General features: G+C 46.0%; 2 protein-coding genes across 2 annotated transcripts; one reads left to right on the plus strand and one right to left on the minus strand.

The window, feature by feature from the left end:
- Nucleotides 1-961: 961 nt before the first annotated feature.
- LOC103631430 (ankyrin repeat-containing protein At5g02620) lies at nucleotides 962-2,256 on the minus strand. Its single transcript, XM_035960164.1, has one exon. The coding sequence runs from the start codon at nucleotides 1,848-1,850 to the stop codon at nucleotides 1,506-1,508; it is 345 nt and encodes a 114-aa protein (XP_035816057.1). The 5' UTR covers nucleotides 1,851-2,256; the 3' UTR covers nucleotides 962-1,505.
- A 1,911-nt stretch (nucleotides 2,257-4,167) lies between these two features.
- Nucleotides 4,168-8,586, plus strand: LOC606414 (protein disulfide isomerase 7). Its single transcript, NM_001112289.1, has 11 exons — nucleotides 4,168-4,348; nucleotides 5,859-5,943; nucleotides 6,110-6,207; nucleotides 6,288-6,343; nucleotides 6,903-7,020; nucleotides 7,115-7,142; nucleotides 7,228-7,319; nucleotides 7,562-7,718; nucleotides 7,806-7,930; nucleotides 8,052-8,151; nucleotides 8,239-8,586. The coding sequence occupies exons 1-11, from the start codon at nucleotides 4,176-4,178 to the stop codon at nucleotides 8,305-8,307; spliced, it is 1,101 nt and encodes a 366-aa protein (NP_001105759.1). The 5' UTR covers nucleotides 4,168-4,175; the 3' UTR covers nucleotides 8,308-8,586.
- Nucleotides 8,587-22,077: the final 13,491 nt, after the last annotated feature.

Genomic DNA, 22,077 nt, shown 5'->3' on the forward strand with positions numbered 1-22,077 from the left:
CGACTTCAAGGGTGTAGGAGTCGAATCGGAGACAGCGACGGCAGGAGCAGGCTCGTCATGACGGCGCTTGAAGAGCCCAACGTCGCGGTCAAGGCAGCAGAGGGCGAGGAGGCCATCCTCGCGGTGGCGGCGCGAGGGGCTGAAGTCGACACACTGCTTGTAGGCGCCGCGCCTCATCGGACTGCCTGCGTGGGACGTGCAGCATGCCGGAGATGCGAGGTGGAGCTACGACGGGTGGCGTGTGGCCGACGTCCAGCTTGACGAAGACGACGCGGTCGAGCTTTGGGCGCGCGGCGGCGCGAGGACGCGCATCACAGGGAGGTGGTGGCCCTGTAGGTCAAGGGCGAGGGCCTTGAAGATGAGCAGGGCGATGTTGCGAGGGTCGAGGGCGATAACGCGGTCGCGCCGGGATGGGCGGGTGTGGCGTTGCGACGCGAGAATCGCGCTGGGATGGGCGGGTGTGGCGGGTGACGCTTGACGCGGATGGGGGCGAGGGCGCGCTAGTTTAGGGACGGGCCGACGTGGTCGCGGGGGTGGGGGCATTGAGTGTGGACGCTGACACTACTGTCTTAATAGAATAGTATAGATGTATGTTTATGAACTGAGAGTATGTTTATAATTTTATACGAAGTTGTACTCTACCTCGTCATATAAATAGAGGTACACTGTAATATACAGGGACACTTTTCCTTCTAAAGGAAACCTGGTTGCTAGTCTCCAAAGTTGCGACTCTCTTACCTTAATCGAGAAAGAATAATAAAGGGAGCATAACATTTAAGATTTTCCTTGAACATTTGTATATTATGTCTCAAAGGTTATTAATTAAGGTATCATTCCTCCTTCAATCTATCTTAAATAGATTGAAGAAATAAAGGTCTGTCATCTTTAAATGTGTTTCCCTATTTTAGTCTCATTTAAGAATCAAAGCAGGTCACCAACACACGCTAACAAACACATACTCTATATCGTTATTCGCAGATACACATTTCACTCCGGTGGTCGACAAGTTACACAAATTTAGTCTCGGAAATGGCCGATCAGTGACAGTTTTCATCTTGTCAACACATATATTCCCTGCGTCACAGACCACAAGCCCAAGTCCCAACTCCCAAGGGAAAAAACTGCCCACAAGAATTCAACAAATCACTCTCTCCGATGAGATCCTCGTGTACAAGATCATCATATCTACTGCACGACACAATGCATTTTGTACCGGACACTTTATTCTATTCTAAATTTCTAGCTGAATTATCTCCATCACCATTGATGGTTTCAGGCGCTAAGAACCACACAGTTGAGCAGACTCTCACTCCCCAGGAACAGGCACACCGGTCAAGTGACCTGAACTTGGTTCCGCAGGAAGGGCCTTCAGTCCTTTGGTTGAAGAAGACTGATGTGGTGCCGCAGCCTCTGCATCCCGAGCCGAATGCCATGGAGCAGCCTGTGGCGAAACAAAAGCACTGGTATGTACAAAAGAATCCGTCATGTTACACTTGCTATCCATCCTACAGCGCGTACATCTTCGTCTTGTACTCGCTGTTAAGTATCTCCTTGTCCGAGTCGACTGATCGGGACCACGAGCCGCGGGACTGGCTCGCGGAGGCCCTCCTGATCTTCCTGGTGTTCTTCTCCTCCAACCTGTGCGCGACGATGCAGTAGCACATGGAGCCGAGGGTGGTGAGCATGATCGCGGCGCCGATGCCCATGGTGCACCAGGCCAGCCACCAGTCGTCGTGCCCCACCACCACGTAGGTCAGCGCGATGAAGGCCACCGAGATGAAGAGGCACACCAGCCACATGAGCTTGTTCATCACGAACACCATCCGCTTCTTCGCCCTCCGCTCCACCATGATCAGCGAGGTCTGCACCACGACCACCGCGAGCGAGATGAAGAGGGCCAGCGCGTGGACATCCAGCGGCGGTAGTGTGCAATCAGGGTCAGGGCAAGTGCGTGGGCGACACGCTCCATGCCATCTAGGGGAGCTCTCGCGGCGGGGGCATCGCACGATGTGGGGCGGACGAGGGCGGGGGCACGGGGTTCGAGAGTGGGATTTGGAGATCTCGACGGAGGGTGTCTAGGGTTCACGAGCGGGATTCGGAGGGCAGATAGGAGGGAAACCGAGGGAGGATGACGGAGCGGGGTGGGGTGGGGGGAGGGAGGATGACACCGCACGTTGGGGTGGGGCGCGGGAGGCGGCCATTGCAGAGGTGGGCGGTGGGATTTTGGTAGTCGAGCGGAGCGCGCGGGATGAGGACGGGCGGGGTGGGGGCGGGGGCAGGGTGTGGACGCTGACACTAGACTCTTAATAGAGTAGTATAGATTTTGGATAAATTATAGATACTGCTGAACACGGATACTAGGTGCCCCCCACCCCCCAAATCATCCGTACGCAACCCGCCGATCTCTCGCGAGAGGAATCATGTTCTTTTTTCTTGTATTGTTAGTAGCAGTAATAAATATTATCTTTTGCTTTTCACTTTTCGCGGAGAAACATTTTAGAGCTAACTAGTCGGTTGACTGTACGTTGCGACGACTTATTTATTGTCTCTGTTTTCCGTATAATGTTTTTCTATTTGACTAATTGATGTTATTGTTTACTCCATCCAATATGTTTTGGTACAACAAGACCAATCAAGTGAGCGATTAGAAAAAAGTTCACAACGACTGACTAAACGAACAGAGATTATAGAATGACATAATTCCACCATACAGAGATCAAATAAGAGAAAGTTTGTGAGCTCAAGTTTCTAAAATAAGTTAAATGAACTCAAACTTATAAAAAGATAGATCAAAATATGGAGTGATTGCTAAAGTTAGGCATCAATAAAAACTGGATGCACTCCATATAAATTATGCTACTTCGTAGCAATTACTAACGTTTAAAACCAACAAATAACCTTTCATTTTACTGTTAGTGTGACAAATCATTGTTGCTCAATCCAATTCAGCAACCTCAAACATCATGGAGTCCATTGCGCTAATGTGGTCTCAGAAACGACCTAATGCTTGCAAAAACCAAGAACGTCGTGTCGTGTTTGGGCTATAGCCTCGGCACCTAGTGCTGGCCTGACCCGACACGATTTTTATTTTACAAAAACCGTATATACATGTATACAATTTATATTCAATATTAAAAATATCTGAGCATGATGTTTTACTAGTTAGATAGCTTCACCCATTGTCTCCCGCCCTTATTCCATCAGGGCATGGGTTTAAACCCCACCTTCTGCATCATTTTTAACATTTTACGCTGATTTAATCAAATGAGCCGACGGATTAATGGGCCGGTCGTTACAGTCAGCAGGCCGACATGACGTGCCTAGGCCAGAGCTGTGGCTCGCGGGCCTCTGGTCCGTGCCGGGCCGCTGTTTAGCCATCTATAGACGTGCAACAAATTAATTTGAGATAGTTGTGAGGGGTCATTTGTAAAAAAATGACGCGGGACGATCGTTGAAAACTGGTGCTTTAAGTATAGTAGAGAGTAGAGATTTGAAAGTATCACTTTTCTAAAAGAGATTTTCTATTTTTCTAAGAAAAAATAAAATATTTTTTCTTATAAAAATGAAAATTAGTTAGGTCCCGTTTGTTTCCTTTCATTTTAAGGAATTGGAATCTTACTAATGGAAATAAGCTATTTTTTTAGAATGTGACATTTCACCACTTTCCAAAGTTATTATATAAGCTTATCTCAAATTCATAGGGTGAGAGATGAAAATTGATTTTATAGATTTGCATGCTATTTTTCCAATGCTCAACTTATAGCACACTCTTCTACTTACTTTGTTATAACATAAATGTAGTATATAACTATTTCTCTCATATAATTTAGGATAATATATAAATATATTATATATTTAAATATATGAACTTAATTAGCTTTGTATAAATTATAATTATTAAAATAGAATTTAATTCCAACGAAACAAAATGGGGCTTAGAAAAAAATGAGATTCCCAAACAATCGATGTCAGTATAATTTATGTTTTGTGTGCTGTCGCGTACGGTCATTTTACCCCTTGCACTGCTGGAGCGCTGGCGTAGAAGAAACGGATGCTCGGAGCCTGTAGGCAATGCCTTTCACGTGCCGTGGGCCCACGTTCTTCTAACTCTAATTTTCCCTTTAAAATAACCAAGTAACTGCACTTCTCCCCGATTTTCCATTCGAACTCGCATCATGGCGTTCCCTCAGATCTCCCGCAGAGCCCTCGGCCTCCTGCTCGTCATCGCCGCAGCGGCCGCGATCGTCTCGCCCGCCACCGCCGACGAGGTGGTGGCCCTGACGGAAGCCGACTTCGAGAAGGAGGTCGGCCAGGACCGCGGCGCCCTCGTCGAGTTCTACGCGCCATGGTTCGCCCCCCTCTCCCCTCATCTTTGTCTCGTAATCGGGCCGGATCCGTGGTTTGTTGGACGTTGGGTCTGGATGCGAGAGGCTGGAATGTGGAAAAATTAACTATTTGTCATCATTGGCAAAAAAAAAAAAAAACGAAAGCCCTCCCTGCATCCTTGGAAATTGCTGCGCTCGTCCTTACATCTGTAGCATGTTTTTGTAGCTAATAAATCCGTGCCAGCTTGACAATCGAGTTGACCAATTTGGATTCTTGGGGGAGTAGGATCGCATAGCCATTGCTCTACGGGAGCCAGAAAGCCTGGATCTTTCGGCTGCGTGTGTTTGTGCTTCTCGTAGCTAACTAGCAGAGTTCCAGCTGTTAAAGGATCCTTCTTACCAAATGGGTCTGGGATCCCAAACGTTTTCCTAGTAGATGTAGGCGACTGCTGCACCGAGACTTACGGGATCTGAATATTTCCGAGCTTGGAGTCCACCTCAAAATAAATAGGAATAGAGTCCGATCCTAATCTGATTCGATCCTTAAATTTTATACCGTAAAATTTAGAGTCCATTACCACTCCTACCTGTAACCCATTCTTATTGTTTGGCTGTTTTCCTCTATAGCTGTAGTCTGCCTAGTACTTTAACTTGTTAGCAGATGCCCATGACCATGAGAGCGGGGAAGGTCTTACTGCTAGAAGGGTTTTCAGTGCTTGAATCACACGGACTATTTAAATGCCTTTCAGGCAAAAAAAAAACTCAGGATTTGGTTCTCTTATACTTGGGTGGGGTTCTTTAGGAACTCACTTGTCTGAATTCTATTTGTTGAGAGAAGCTTTCACGAAGTGACAGTGTTGCCAACCAGACGAGTGTTTCAAATAAGTAAAATCTGATTGAAACATTTTAGAGTATACTATAGTCCGTACAATCAATCTCTTAAAATCTCGTCTTCTTTTGCAATCTCTCGCATGATGGAAAACGTGTATGCTACGTACTAGCAATCTAGCATATCTATCATGTTCAACCTAGATAGCATGCGAATGGAGGATCATAGATTGTTACCACTAGATAGGCTGTGCAGCAGAAGAAAAACATGTCGATGTAGTGAAAGTAATCGAACGTTCTCGTGTACCAAGAGCAGCAATACGCCTCAAGTTCGTTGTTGATCAACGCTGCAGCAACATCAGCGTCTACATGGTATCCACACATATGGGCGCAACGAGAGAAACGGTGGTGGCGTCTTGAGCGCTTGCAACCCTTGAAGATAGACAGCGAGCGGCGGAGACTAAGATGATTCTCTCAAGCACACCAACCCCTCCATATATATAGATCCTCACTAATGGGCTTTTGCCCTAAAGGCTCATTAGCATTCTCATAGATCATGATTGTCTCTTGGATATATATTCAGCATCACATATCCAAAAGCCTTTCTGTGAGCACAAATCACTTATCTGGAAACCTTTCTATGACCATTTGTTTTAGTGATCTTTTTATTGGTTACTCTTTTTCTGACTATCTTCTGTTTCTTAGGTGTGGCCACTGCAAAAAGCTTGCCCCCGAGTATGAAAAACTTGGCGCCAGCTTCAAGAAGGCTAAATCTGTACTGATAGCAAAGGTACATCTCACCTTGTTTAGTCTCCCCAGGGGAATGTTGGTATTGCAACAGTTTTCATCATTTACATCCCACAATTTTCTATGGTATCGAAACTTGTTCTGAATATCTAATTACATTTCTTTGCTGCAATGAATTAACTGTTTTCCTTTTTGTATCTACTACCTAGGTTGACTGTGATGAGCACAAGAGTGTATGCAGCAAGTATGGAGTTTCTGGGTACCCCACAATTCAATGGTTTCCCAAAGGTTCCCTGGAGCCAAAGAAGTGAGAATTCATAACTTCTGTTTTGTACTTTCCAGAAATTTTTTATTGTGATAAATAATGTTAAATCTACTCTTGTGCAGGTATGAGGGTCAACGTTCTGTGGAAGCCCTTGCAGAATTTGTTAACAGCGAAGCAGGTAGGCCTCACCTGTTACTAAAAACAGTTCTCAACCATGTTGTGCTGTTTTCTTGTTACCAATTTTGTGGACAATGAAGCATACATTTACATTTATCACAGTAGGGGCTGCCCCTAGTATAATTCTTTCAAAAGAAACAAACAGGTTACTTATAGCACTAAATCTTGAGCAATTAACATCAATTGCATTATATTATGAAGAGAAAAAGGCCAAACACAACAAAAAACAAACACCCACACCCACCCACACCACTCTATTGTTCTGTGATTACATGCGCTTTTTACAGCCATCCTTTGGCCCCTTTCATACTTATTATAGATGCTGTTAGTCATGTTCATATATATTTTTTCTATTGTGAAGTTCATTACTTTAGTTATGTATAAACCCGTAAGCCATTTGCTATGATGTTATTGTGAAGTTCATTACTTATTATATGATGCGAAAGCTCCTCAATTAATTATGTTTTATGCACATGATGTTATCTTTATTTTGAATGAAGTCCTATCAAGTGCTACCTGTTGAAGAATCGGCTGTTGTCAACTAATGCACATTGTTCCAGGTACCAATGTCAAGATAGCTGCCATTCCTTCAAGCGTCGTGGTTCTGACTTCAGAGACCTTTGACTCAATTGTCCTTGATGAAACCAAAGATGTCCTTGTTGAGTTTTATGCCCCATGGTTGGTTATCATGTTCAACTTATGTCCACCTAAATTATTTCCATCTCGCTACTTTACTGAAATTGAACTGCATTGTTGACCCTTCTGTTTACAGGTGTGGTCACTGCAAGCATCTTGCTCCGGTTAGTAGAGTATTAGCTTGAAAATTTCCAAATTATTGCAGCGGTCTTCATTTTTTTTGTGGACTGAACATGTACTTAAATTTAGATTTATGAGAAGCTGGCTTCAGTTTTCAAGCAGGACGACGGTGTTGTGATTGCCAATATTGATGCTGACAAGCACACTGACTTGGCTGAAAAGTATGCATTCTGACTTGTCTATTTCAGTGGTTGTTATGCACATTAGCTTTCTGCCTTTAGTTTAACACCACTGGATTTTCTTATATTGTGATTGTGATGAAAAAATTTCCTCAGGAATCACAGAAGTGATTCTCTCGTCGTTTGACAGACTGTTAGGGATAACACAACCTATGACAATTTATAATAACTACGTTTGTCCTTTCTTCCATGTTCACAGCATCTTTAATAATATACCTCTGCAGATATGGTGTTTCTGGTTTCCCTACATTGAAGTTCTTCCCTAAGGGAAACAAAGCCGGTGAAGATTATGATGGTGGCCGGGACTTGGATGACTTTGTCAAGTTCATTAATGAGAAGTGTGGCACCAGCCGGGATCCAAAGGGCCACCTGAATCAAGAGGTTGGTTATAAAGCTAAGCGAAATCGCTTTGGAAGCAAGTTGATGAATTCTGGATCTGATGCATTCTGTTCATGTGTTGCTGTGTAGGCTGGGCTTGTGCCAAGCTTGAATCCTCTTGTGAAGGAGTTTCTCAATGCTGCTGATGACAAGCGGAAGGAAGTCCTCTCTAAAATAGAAGAGGATGTTGCTAAGCTCAGCGGTTCTGCAGCCAAGTACTTTCTTCCACCTTCCCCTACACTATGCTTGCAAGCTACTCGATTGATTTAACATTCTTATTATGTAGGCAGTGCCATTGTCAAATTACAAGTACTAACTATTTTGCTTCTAAACCAGGCATGGAAAGATATATGTGACAGCTGCAAAGAAGATCATAGACAAGGGCTCTGACTACACTAAGAAGGAGACTGAGAGGCTTCACCGCATGCTGGAGAAGGTGGGCATATAAGTTTCCATCCTCCATTCAATCTTTGAGCTATATTACTATTTAAGAAGCTAATTTCCATATTTTATTGTATTGTAGTCAATCAGTCCTTCCAAAGCTGATGAATTCATCGTTAAGAAGAACATTCTTTCGATATTCTCTTCGTGAAGGTGATGATCCACAGCCACGGCCTGCCAGTGACTTGAACTGATAGCGAACCACCACTTTACGGAAAACAGAACAAATCGGATGATGTGAGAGAAAGGTGGTAGTGAAGTCCAGTAGTGGCAGAGCTACTTCGTGCACGTAGATCTCTTTTGCATTTTCTGGTTCCAGGGATTGACTTCGTACTCACAGTTTACTTCACACAGAAGGTTTATGTAGCCATCCTGTGATAACATCTACTTTCTTTTTGATCCAATAAATTGGTTATTCAGCTTCCGTGAATTATTTTGCCCTAATGTAATCTTGGTGCATCTTGTTTGGATTGGTCACTCTTAGCTGGCAACATGGGAATTACCTAAATTGTTGTTGGCTAGAGGGTCACTCGTAGAGATGTCAATGTAAGGGCTTGTTCGGTTAGCTCTCAATCCATGTGGATTGAGTGGGATTGATTGGGTTTAAATCTCAAACAAGTCAAATTTCTTCACAATTTTTTTCAATCTCGTCCAATCCATAGGTTACGGGATTAACGGAACAAGGCCTAATGGGGAATTCCCACAGGGTTTAGATATCTCATACCCATTCCCATAAAGCTATAACTATCTTTATCTCCATACCCATAATGGGTATAAGATTCATCATATACCCATACTCATTCGGGTGTCGGGTCCCAAATGGGTCTTCATCTTCGATAAGAAAGAAAAACATGATCATATTATATTTTTATATGACATTAATAATCACAATATTTTTATATGAAGAATCGGTCTCGTAGTAGACCACTTTCATTTTCTTTTTCTTCTTGTCACCCTTAATATATGACTTGAATGAGGAAGAATATTCCTCCTTGTATTTGTCGCCGGACTCCCTTGACAGAGTCCTTTCTGAGCCTATGGCTTTGTCGCCGGTGACAATCTCCCTCTTGGTGTGATCTCCAGACATCACTTCGAGTTTGTTAAACTCTTAATGAAGCACTAGCTCTGATACCAATTGAAAGTCGCCTAAAGAGGGGTGACTAGGCGAAACCTGAATTTTAAAAACTTTAAACACGTACTAAGGCCAGAGTTAACGTTAGAATTAAATCGGAGTGCGACAAATTGTTTCTCTATCTATGAGTTTCTCAAATTGATGGGAATAACTTTGGGAGCAAACTCAAATCAATATTAGCAAAGAAACTTTAGAGAGAGGAAGAGGGGAAACAAATCAAGTCAAGATCAACAAGTGAACACGATGATTTGTTTTACCGAGATTCGGTTCTAAAGAACCTAGTCTCCGTTGAGGAGGCCACAAAGGCTGGTTCTATTCCAACAATTTCCCTCTATCAATCGGTCACACAGACCGGTCGAGGCTTCTCCTTAACCACTTGGGTCACTAAAACCCCATAAGGATCACCACACACTTAGGTATCTCTTGCTAGCTTTACAAAGCACTTAGGGAAATAGGAAAGGAGAAAGCAATCCAAGCAACAAGAGCAACAAAAGAACATAAAACACCCTCTCTCAAGTCACTAAGTGATTGAGTTGATTTTGAGGCTTGGAGGGGATTTGATCTTTTGAATGTGTCTTGGAGTGAATGCTATTGCTCTTGTATTGAATGTGAACTTCAGAAACTTGGATGGCTTGAATGGAGGTGGTTGGGGGTATTTATAGCCCCAACCACTGTTCTAGCCGTTGCTGGCCATGGCGCGCCGGACAGTCCGGTGCGTGCCACGTCAGCGGCCCGTTGGAGTTTGGAGCGGTTGACCGTTGAAGCCCTTTGTCCTGTAGCTGCACCGGACAGTCCGGTGGCACACCGGACATGTCCGATGTGTTCTGACTTCGCAGCCTGACATCTGACTTAGCACTGTACACCTTTTGCAGTCGACCGTTGGCGCAGGTTATCGTTGCTCCGTTGGCTCACCGGACAGTCCGATAAATTATAGTGGAGCGCGTCTCTGGAAAACCTGAGAGCGACCTGTTTGAGTAGTGTCTGGCCTGGGGCACCAGACACTGTCTGGTGCACACTGGACACTGTCCGGTGCGCCACTGGCATCACCATTTCAAGCCTTTGCTCCAAATTTATTTGAGTCCCCAACTTAATCTTTTTCTTGGTTTATGTTGAACCTTATGCACCTGAGATAAATGACATCTAAGCAAACTAGTTAGTCCACGTGGTTTGTGATGGACATCAAACACCAAAATCGATTATAGAAAATAATTAGGCTCATTTCCCTTTCACAATTGTTTTAGGAGAATAGGGAAATTGGGGTGCCTACATGTTTATAAATGTAGGATATGGAATTGGATGAGAATGAAAGACCATGCATTTCACGGGAAGATGGATTAGCAACTTAAAACGAATGGAGCACTAAAATTTTTGGCAGCACAAGTGCATGCCCTAGGTAAAAATGATACGCAGTGTATCCATTTATATTTATTGACTAGGATCATAGTTGTTAATGACTTGCTCTGATTTCTAGGAGGGATCAAAACAAGGTAACACAGTTACTGACAAAAAAAACTTCGTTCCTTTAATTTACTCATGAAATATATTAAAGGAAGAAGCTTATGAAGATAAAAGGTTTTCAGGCAAAATGAAACATTTAAAAAGAGTTAATTGTTGTCATTTTTATTACTTCTCTTTCACTACACAATTACAAATATACCTTATGTAAGTAGAGAAGGGAGTATGAGTGAAGAAGAGACAGCTTTGTAGACTGAGCAAATCATATCATCACCCAAAAAAGGTATCCCCTATGCATGGTATTGTACACCTATTTATAGTGGCAAGATACAACTTTATGAAAATTACAATCATACCCTCAGTCTTATACACATGTGCTACAAAATCAATTGAGGGTATTATCTATGTTTCCCGTGTTAATCAATTCTTGCATACTTCATTTCAGTCCTCGTCATTTTGTTTGTATTGCGGAGCCGAAGCTTAATGCTTCGCCTTCGTGCTCTTACGACTACCAGTCGCACCTTGCTTCTAGCAAAGCTATCCTTTGTCAATCACCTTGTTATGCCTAAAACTGACTTAAAAACAATTGTTGAATTAATGATTTGAGGACCTTCGGCTAAGCAAGACCCCCAACAGTAGTCGCTCACAGTGTTAGTTCATTTTCATAACAATCTTAGACTGCAGAAAAAATGGAGACTGAAAGTCGCCTAGAGGGGGGTGAATAGGCGAAACCTGAAATTTATAAACTTTAAGCACACACTAAGGTCGGGAGTTAGCGTTAGAATTTAAATTCAAGTTCGAAGAGAGGGGAAAACAAATCAAACAAGAATCAAGGCGAGTGAACACGATGATTTGTTTTACCGAGGTTCGGTTCCAAAGAACCTAGTCCCCGTTGGGGAGGTCACAAAGACCGGGTCTATTTCAACCATTTCCCTCTCTCAAATGGTCACTTAGACCGAGTGAGCCTTCTTCCTTAATCTCACAGGTCACTAAGACCCCGTAAGGACCACCACACGGTTGGTGTCTCTTGCTTCGCTTACAAAGCACTTGAGAATAAGAATGGGAAAAGAAAAAGGCCAAACCAAGCAACAAGAGCAACAAAGAACACAAAAACACTCTTTCTCAAGTCCCTAATGGAATTTGAGTTAATTTGGAGGCTTAGAGAGGATTCAATCTATTTGATGTGTCTTGGAGTGGAGTCTTTTGCTCTTGTATTGAATGAGATGTTTGGAATGCTTGGATGGTTATGAATGAGGGGGTTGGGGGTATTTATAGCCCCCAACCACTTCCATAACCGTAAGGCTGCTGGCGATGGGCGCACTGAACAGTCCGGTGCGCCACCGGACATGCACTGTTCCTTGTCCGGTGCGCCGCCACGTCACCCAACCGTTAGGGTTCGGAGCTGGTCGATCGTTGGCGTCTTTGTCTTCTAGCTGCACCGGACAGTCCGGTGCGCTCTGACTTCTGTGCTTCTGACTCTATCGTGACACTGTTCACAACTGTAGCACTTTGCAGAGTCGACCGTTGGCGCAGGGAGCCGTTGCTCCGCTGACTCACCGGACAGTCCAGTGGCACACCGGACAGTCCGGTGAATTATAGCGGAGCGCGCCCTAGAATTCCCGAGAGTGACTGGCTTGGAGTTGTACGGGCATGGTGCATCGGACACTGTCCGGTGGCACACCAGACAGTCCGGTGCCCCAATTTTCAGCACACTCAAGTCCTTTTGCCTAATTAAATTGTGTCCCTAACTTGGTTCTTTTCTTGGTTTGTGTTGAACCTTATGCACCTGTAATAGATGATTTCTAGAACAAACTAGTTAGTCCATGTGTTTGTGTTGATTATCAACCATCAAAATTAGTTATAGGAAATGGTTAACCCAAATTCCCTATCAGAGACATCAAGCTGAAGGTCCAAAAAACACCATCACAGAGCTTGTTAATGAAAACAAACTCTTAGAAATACGCCTTCATTAGTATCGACCACACAAGGACCACTTGCAGTGATGAGTTGCAAATGAATTTTCGAATCCCGCATCTTTTTTGTATAAAAATGAGCCGGGGCCGAGGCTGTTAAGTACGACATTCTGTGCTTTTGCTATCCTACTGCTATTAATTTCTTTGCTGAAAGGAACACAGACGCCTAAGAGAAGGGTGAATTAGGACTTCTAAAATTCTCGCTAATCTAGGCCACAAATAATTCTCCTAAACAAAACATATGCAAATAACTAAGCAATAAGAGCATCTCCAAGAGCTCCCTAGAAAATGACTCCTCAAAATCAGTTTTAAGAGGCATCTAAAAAATTAGTGGGGGTAGATTTTAATCCTTTCTCCAACAAATCCCTTAAAGCAGTAGATTGTTTTTGTGGAGCCCAAAAAACCCCCATTTGTAGCTGTAAATGAGAGAGTTTTAAGGGCTATGAAAAAGTTGGTAGCGTTTTAGGGGAACTGTTGGAGACACGTTTTTGTGTTTTTCCCAAAAAACTTGATTTAGGAGAGACTTTTGGGAAACTCTTGGAGATGCTCTAATGTGCTAACTATGTTTTGTCTAAGTGTTGTTATCTCTACCGCAAAAAGAGTTATGTAACCTAAGTACCAATCTTATATTCTAAACTAAGAATAGTAAAGATTGCAACTTAAGTAATCAATGTAAATGCAGAAGCTAAAGAGAAAGGTAGAGATTACAAACTCTCGTGGATGCGCCGGTATTTTTACCGAGGTATCTAGAATCGTTCAAGGTTCTAACAAATCCTCGTTAGAGCCCCTACTGAAAGTTGCCTAGAGGGGGGGGGGGGTGAATAGGCAAATCTGAAATTTATAAAGTTTAAGCACAACTACAAGCCGAGGTTAGCGCTAGAAATATAATCGAGTCCGAAAGAGAGGGCGAAAACAAATCACAAGCGAATAAGAGCGGATGACACGATGATTTGTTTTCCCGAGGTTCGGTTCTTGCAAACCTACTCCCCGTTGAGGTGGTCACAAAGACCGGGTCTCTTTCAACCCTTTCCCTCTCTCAAACAGTCACTTAGACCGAGTGAGCTTCTCTTCTCAATCAATTGGGACACTTAGTCCCCGCAAGGACCACCACACAATTGGTGTCTCTTGCTTTGATTACAAAGAACTTGGAAGCAAGAATAGAGGAAGAAGAAAAGCGATCCAAGCGCAAGAGCTCAAAAGAACACAACAAAACTCTCTCTTCTAGTCACTAATGCTTTGAGTGGAATTGGGACTTGGAGAGATTTTGATTCACTCTATTTGTGTCTTGTATTGAATGCACTAGCTCTTGTATTGAATGTGTGGCTGAATACTTCCATCAACTTGCTCTACTTGAGAGCCGTTAGTCTCATCAAACACAATGTCACAAGAAACTTCAACTAGTCCAGTGGACTTGTTAAAGACTCTATATGCCCTTGTGTTTGAGTCATAACCAAGTAAAAAGCCTTCTACAGCCTTAGGAGCAAATTTAGATTTTCTACCTCTTTTTACAAGAATAAGGCATTTGCTACCAAAGACTCTAAAATATGAAACATTGGCTTTTTACCGGTTAGGAGTTCATATGATGTCTTCTTGAGGATTCGGTGAAGGTAGAGACGGTTGATGGCGTAGCAAGCGGTGTTGAGTGCTTCCGCCCAAAACCGATCCGAAGTCTTGTACTCATTAAGCATGGTCCTTGCCATGTCAAGTAGAGTTCTATTCTTCCTCTCCACCACCATTTTGTTGTGGTGTGTAGGGAGAAGAGAACTCATGCTTGATGCCCTCATCCTCAAGAAAGCCTTCTATTTGTTTTTTTTTGAGAAATTCGGGGGGGGGGGGGGCGAGATACCCCACCTTTTCATTGCCAACATAAAGGCTCATACATGAGTTAGTTACATGTCGGTTAAGTTGTTACAGAGGGGATTGACGAAGAGAATATCGAAACCCATGCAAGGGTTACATAACGATCATTAGAGGGGAGCCTACAAGACCACAATTCTGCATCATCACGACAGCCAGCCATAAGACGCTCATAGCTCGGAGAGAGAGAGAGCGAAAAACAACATCGTGGCGGTGCTTCCAAAGACGCCAGCAACACAAGAGGAGAAAAACATTAAAGTGTGCAGCGGGCAAGTGACCTGGGGACCGAACACACCAAAGATGTGACGCGTCTTCGTCTGTGAGAGATATTCCTAGTCGCGCCCAGAAGCCAACAGCAAAAGGGTAGCCCGAAATCAGATGCACTGAGCTCTCCACGGCCGACAAGCAAAGTTCACAGATATCATTCTCCACGCAGTGTTTTTTGAGAAGATTATCTTTGGTTTGAATCCTGTTTTGCACCAATAGCCAGCCAAAGAACTTAACTTTAGGGGGAGCACGGTTTTCCCAGATAAACTTGTAGTACTCGCATCCCTGGCCATTAGTCACAACAGCTTGGTAGACAGTCGATGAATTGAGTTTATGTGCCATGTCTTCCCACGGGCACAACCGAAGATCAGGAGTCGCAAACAAGGATACACCAGCAAGGAGCGCCTCCAGCTGCTCCAATTCTCTAGCAGCCACGGTGGAGAGGCGAGGGACAAATGCAAGGCGAAGGGCTGTAGACAGGACATTGCAGCCTTCTATTTGTGAATTCTTGAACTCCGTCCCGTTGTCGCTTCTAATCTTTTTGATCCTTAAGCCGAACTCATTTTGAGCCCGTCTCAAGAATCCCTTTAAGGTTTCTTGGGTTTGAGATTTATCCTGCAAAAAGAACACCCAAGTGAAGCGAGAATAATCATCCACAATAACTAGACAGTACTTACTCCCGCCGATGATTATGCAAGCTATCAGGCCGAATAGATCCATGTGGAGTAGCTCAAGTGGCCTGTCGGTCGTCTTGATGTTCTTGTGTGGATGATGAACACCAACTTGCTTCCCTGCTTGACATGCGCTACAAACCCTGTATTTCTCAAAATGAATATTTGTTAGTCCCAAAATGTGCTCTCCCTTTAGAAGCTTATGAAGATTCTTCATCCCAACGTGGGCTAGTCGGCGATGCCAGAGCCAACCCATGTTAGTCTTAGCAATTAAGCAAGTGTCGAGTTCAGCTCTATTAAAATCAACTAAGTATAGCTGACCCTCTAACACTCCCTTAAATGCTACTGAATCGTCACTTCTTCTAAAGACAGTAACACCTATATCCGTAAAAATACAATTGTAGCCCATTTTGCATAATTGAGAAACTGAAAGCAAGTTATAATCTAAAGAATCTACAAGAAAAACATTGGAAATAGAATGGTCAGGTGAAATAGCAATTTTATCAAGTCCTTTGACCAAACCTTGATTTCCATCTCCAAATGTGATAACTCGTTGGGGATCATGGTTTTTCTCATAGGAGGAGAACATCCTTTTCTCCCCAGTCATTTGGTTTGTGCACCCGCTATCGATGATCCAACTTGAGCCCCCAGATGCATAAACCTACAAAACAAATTTAGGCCTTGTTCTTAGGTACCCAGACGGTCTTGGGTCCTTTAACATTAGAAACAAGCACCTTGGGTACCCAAACACAAGTCTTTGATCCCTTGTGTTTGGCCCCAACATATTTGGCAACTACTTTGCCTGATTTGTTAGTGAGCACATAAGAAGCATCAAAAGTCTTAAATGAAATATTGGGTTCATTTGATGCTATAGGAGATTTCTTTTTAGGCATTTTAACATGTGTAGAACGCCTAGAGCTAGAAGCCTCATTCTTATAAATAAAAGCATGGTGAGAAATAGAATGAGTCTTCTTAGCATGAATTCTCCTAATCTTATCCTCAGGATAACCAGCAGGATATAAAATATAACCCTCGTTATCCTGAGGCATGGGAGCTTTGCCCTTAACAAAGTTAGATAATCTTTTAGGGGCACTGATTTTGACATTGTCTCCCTGTTGGAAGCCAATGCCATCCTTAATGCCAGGGCGTCTCCCGCTATAAAGCATAGTACGAGCAAATTTAAAATTTTCATTCTCTAATTCATGCTCGGCAATTTTAGCATCTAATCTTGCTATATGATCATTTTGTTGTTTAATCATACTAATGTTATCATGAATAGCATCAATATTAACATCTCTACATCTAGTGCAAATAGATACATGCTCAATGGTAGATGTAGAGGGTTTGCAAACATTTAATTCATCAATCTTAGCATGTAACATGACATTTTCGTTTCTAAGATTGGAAACAATATCATTGGAAACATTTAAATTCTTAGCCTTAGCAATTAATTTGTCATTCTCAGTTTTAAGGCTAGAAATTGATTCATTTAATTTGTCAATCTTAGCAAGTAAGCTAGCATTATCATTCTTAAGATTGGCAAAAGAATCATCACAAACATTTAACTTCTCAACCTTAGCAATTAATTTGGCATTTTCATTTCTAAGGTTTGAGATAACATCATGGCAAGTACTTAGCTCACTAGTTAATTTTCACACTTTTCTACTTCCTGAGCATAAGCATTTTTAACCTTAACATGCTTCTTATTTTCTTTAATTAGAAAGTCCTCTTGGCTATCCAAGAGTTCATCCTTCTCATGAATGGCTTCTATCAATTCATTTAATTTCTCCTTTTGTTGCATGTTGAGATTGGCAAAAAGGGCAAGTAAATTATCATCATCATCACTAGAGTTCTCCTCATCACTAGATGTTGCATATTTAGTGGAGGCTCTAGATTTTACATTCTTTTTGCCATCCCTTGCCATGAGGCACTTGTGGCCGATGTTGGGGAAGAGGAGACCCTTGTGTTGGGGCGAAGGCGAAGACGCCACCCTTCGCTCGAGGCCTTCGCCGTGGTCGTTGGTCCAACGGAGACAAGACAACGGGCAAGGACACCCTTCGCTCCATACGACATCGGACGAAGACCTATGACGAGGTCATCCCACCGTGCGGCCTCGCCAGCATGGAGGCCCACGTGTGATCCGGCCCATTGTAACAGGCCCTGCGTGGCCGCTGCGTGTTACGGGCCTAATTTGTAAAGGCGCCTCTGTAATTACAGTCTGTAACCCCGCCTTATGGGAATATTCTGGGGATAACCTAGGTGTCTGAGGGCACATGCGTCCTTAACACAAGACGCTGGGCACTCAGATACCTATAAATACCCCCGCACCGTGCCCTTGAGAGGCTAGATTAACAGAGTTATTGCCATCTTGCGCGAGAACCCTGTTTACGTCACTACACACCCCCGTTGGATCCCCTTGCGGCAGAGAGCAAGTTCCAACATTTGGCGCCCACCGTTCGTGCGACGAAAAAACCACCCGCGATGGCACCCAAGAAAGTTAACTCGAAGGCTGACGAGGCTGCGAAGGTAGCACTGCTGGCCGCAAAAAAAGGCAAGGCCCTCGCCCTCACCCACTCCACTCACCACGACGCTACTGAAGACGACGTTCCCCGCAACTGCGAAGACGATGCTCTCCGCACCTGCGGCCCTGAAGGACAATCGCAACCCCCCCAAGGCTTCGCCCCACCGGAGGGCGCGAACCTCACCGAGGACGGCGAGGTCCTCGGCGTCTCGGCGGAAGAACAGCTACAGCTGCGCGCCCTACGCCTCAAGAACCGCAATCTCCAGAGGCAAAAAGAGATACTGGAGGCCAAGCGCCAGCGCGTGTCCGCACTAGCCAAGGTGCGGCAAATGATACGCGACGAAGAGCAGAAGGCCCAGGACCTCGAGCGGGAGATCGCGCTGATGCAGCGCGAAGGCCACCTCGGCCTGCAGCACGGGCCACCCCTGCAATAGCGCGCACAACTGGAAGACACGCGCGAAGGCCACCCTGGCCTGCAGCATGGGTCACCCCTGCAACAGCGCGCACAACTGGAAGACACGCGCGAAGGCCACCCTGGCCTGCAGCATGGGCCACCCCTGCAACAGCGTGCACAACTGGAAGACCCGCGTTTCCCCCAGCGCGACCACACCTTCCCGCACGCCGCGCCATTCCAAGGGGTCAACTACCTCGACGAGCGAAGTCCCCTGGCGCCACATCTGCAAGTGAAGCCTTGGCCCGCCAACTTCCGAGCAGGGACCTATCCCAAGTACAACGGCAGCACCGACCCAGCACAATACATAATGAGTTATCAGGTCATCGTTGCATCTTCCGAAGGGGACGACGCCACGATGGCCAAGTCTTTCATCATCGCCCTCGAAGGCCCAGCTCTCACCTGGTTCACCAAGTTGCCTCCGCTGTCCATTGATTCCTGGAGAAGCCTCCGGGACACGTTCCTGCTCAACTTCCAAGGGTACCGCCCAGACACCGACGCCTTGGCCGAACTCTCGCTCTGCAAGCAGCTGGAAAAGGAGACTCTGCGGGAGTATTACCGCAAATTTCTAACACTCAAGTCACAGTTGCCCTCAGTCGATGACCAGATCGCCATCCACTACGCCATCAGTGGCCTTCGCGCCGGCGTCCTCTATAGCCACTGCATCAGAGATCCGCCCAAGAACCTCCAGGAATTATATCAGCTATTTGAAAAATACGCCAAATCCGAAGAGCTCCACCAGCGCAAGGTTGAGTCTCAAAGGAAACCCAAAGATGCTCCATAGTCCAGCCGCACGTGGACGAGGACTCCGCAGCAAGACTCCGGTCGTGACGGCCGCAATCAACAGCAAGTGCACAACATCGCCAATCAGCACCCCGCTGCTGATGCCCCTCGTCGCCAGGAATATCCCCCCTAGGGCCGCTGAAATGGAACTCGCGGTAGGGGTCGGGGGCGTGCGCAGCCGCCGCGCCGGTTCTACTGTCTCTTCCATGGCGAAGACTGCGCCCACCAAACCAAAGACTGCCCAGAAACGAAGGCCACCAAAGACAGGATGGCACGGGCGCAGCCAGCCGACAACCCCAGAGTTGTCGCGCACACTTATCAGCAACCCCCTTCACCCTACATCCACGCCCCCGCCCCGCATCCACCGCACCACGCCTACCAACACCACGCTAACCTTCGACGCACGAGACGTCGACCTGCGCAGCGCCCCCCACATCGACGCCATGGTTATCAACTGCAGCGTGGCAGGCTGGGATCTGCACAAAGTCCTAGTCGACAATGGCAGTCAAGCAGACATCATTTTCCTCCATGCCTTCGACCGCATGGGCATAAGCCACAGCCTGCTCAAGCCTTCGGACAACCCGTTGTACGGCTTCGGCGGCAAGGGCACTTTTCCTGTCGACAAAATAGAGCTGCCTCTCTCCTTTGGTGTAGCACCCAATGCCTGAAGTGAGCAAGTGACCTTTGATATTGTGGATATGGTATATCCGTACAACGCCATCATGGGCCGGGGCTCCATCAACAAGTTTGAGGCAGCTATTCACGGACTGTACCTGTGCATGAAGATACCAGGTCCGTTAGGCGCCATTGCGGTCTACGACAATCAACAGACCGCGTGCAACATAGAGCGGGACTTCGTCCCCGGGCAAAGAAACGTGCACTGCCTCACGGCCCAGCGCGAGGTCCCTGCGTCCGTCAGCCCAACCGACAAAGAGCACGACAAGGCATAGCTGCAGAGGAACGACGGGACCAAGACTGTCCCCCTCGATTAGGCCACGCCCAAGCAGACAGTCACTATCAGCGAAGACCTCACTTCGCATGAAGAGGAGAAACTCCTCTGCTGCCTGTCCAAGAACAAAGATGTCTTCGCCTGGTCAGCCCTCGACCTGGTCGGGGTCAGCCGATCCATAATTGAGCACATCTTGGGAATTGACCCTTCGGTGAGACCGAAAAAGCAGCGGCTTCGCAAAATGTCCGACGAGAAGACAGAGGCCGCCAAGGCAGAGGTGCACCGCCTCCTGGAAGCCAAATTCATCGAGCCGGTGGCTTACCCCACGTGGCTCTCCAACGTTGTAATGGTGCAGAAAAAGAGCTGGAAGTGGCGAATGTGCATCGACTTCACCAGTCTCAACAAGGTCTGCCCAAAGGACAACTTCCCGTTGCCGCGGATCGACAAAATAGTCGATAGCGCGGCCGGATGCGAAGTCATGTCACTCCTCGACTGCTTCTCCGGTTACCACCAGATATACATGAAGGAGGAAGACAAGGCTAGCACCAGCTTTATAACACCCTTCGGCACATATTGCTTCATCAGAATGCCGGAGGGACTCAAGAACGTCGGGTCCACCTTCTCCAGGCTTACCAAGACAGTGCTCGAAGGGCAAGTTGGCAGAAATATATTCACATATGTGGACGACATCGTCGTCGCCAGCAAGAGCAAGGAGGACCATCTCGCTGACCTCGCCGAGACATTCGCGAACATGCGAGACGCACGACTCCGCCTAAACCCGGAAAAGTGCGTCTTCGGCGTTCGCCAAGGCAAAATATTGGGCTACCTGGTATCACACCGCGGCAACGAGGCCAACACAACCAAAATTCAGGCCATCATAAGCATGACGCCTCCACAGTCCGCTAGAGACGTCCAGCGCCTGACAGGCAGATTGGCCGCTCTCAACAGATTCATCTCCAGGTACGCTGAGCGAAGTCTTCCTTTACTCAAAACTCTCCGTGGCGCAAAAGACTTCGCTTGGGGACCAGAGCAGGCAGCGGCCTTCGCCTCATTAAAACAGTACCTGTCGGAGTTGGCAGTCCTTACAAGCCCCGACTCTTCGCTCCCCCTGTTGCTCTATGTTGCGGCTTCGCCGCATGCGGTCAGCGCGGCACTGGTGCAGGAGCAGACAGTTGAGGGCGTGATCAGGCAGTGCCCAGTTTATTACGTCTCCGAAGTGCTGACACCGTCCAAATGTAACATGACAGAACTGGAGAAGATTGCCTACGCAGTCGTTATGTCTTCGTGCAAATTACGCCATTATTTTGAAGCATTCAAGGTCCGAGTCATCTCAGACAGGGGACTCGACGAATTGTTCAGAAACCCGGAAGCATCGGTGAGGATTGCCAAGTGGGCGGCCGAACTCTCTGGCTACCACATCAATTTTGAGCCCAGGACAGCCATCAAGTCACAAGTCCTGGCAGACTTCGTCGTCGACTGGACTGGGCCAATAACATAGCCGGACCCGTCCGCAGAGAAGGTTTGGACGATCCACTGCGACGGCGCATGGTGCCATGCCGGGGCAGGCGCCGCTGCAGTCATCACCTCACCAGCCGGGGTCAAGCACAGATATGCAGCACGCCTCAGCTTCGCTCTGGAATCTGACAGATGCACAAATAACATAGCAGAATACGAAGCAGTCATCCTCGGCCTCCGCAAGCTGAGGGCCCTTGGGGTCACCACCTGCATCATCAAAACAGACTCCAAGGTAGTTGCCGGCCAAGTCGAGAAAGACTATGCAGCAAAGGACCCCGCACTTATGCAATACCTCGCGGCCATCCGAAGTCTCGAGAGACAATTCAAGGGATTCACCTTGCAGCATG

Source organism: Zea mays, chromosome 6, assembly GCF_902167145.1.
Source record: "Zea mays cultivar B73 chromosome 6, Zm-B73-REFERENCE-NAM-5.0, whole genome shotgun sequence".
Taxonomy (NCBI): Eukaryota; Viridiplantae; Streptophyta; class Magnoliopsida; order Poales; family Poaceae; genus Zea; species Zea mays.

Excerpts from the sequence above, each read along its gene's own strand:
- LOC103631430 (XM_035960164.1), bottom strand. The coding sequence starts at position 1,850 with ATGGTGGAGCGGAGGGCGAAGAAGCGGATGGTGTTCGTGATGAACAAG.
- LOC606414 (NM_001112289.1), top strand. The coding sequence starts at position 4,176 with ATGGCGTTCCCTCAGATCTCCCGCAGAGCCCTCGGCCTCCTGCTCGTC. Across the intron at positions 4,349-5,858 it reads GTCGAGTTCTACGCGCCATG|GTGTGGCCACTGCAAAAAGC; the intron begins GTTCGCCCCCCT and ends TCTGTTTCTTAG. Across the intron at positions 7,931-8,051 it reads CTCAGCGGTTCTGCAGCCAA|GCATGGAAAGATATATGTGA; the intron begins GTACTTTCTTCC and ends CTTCTAAACCAG.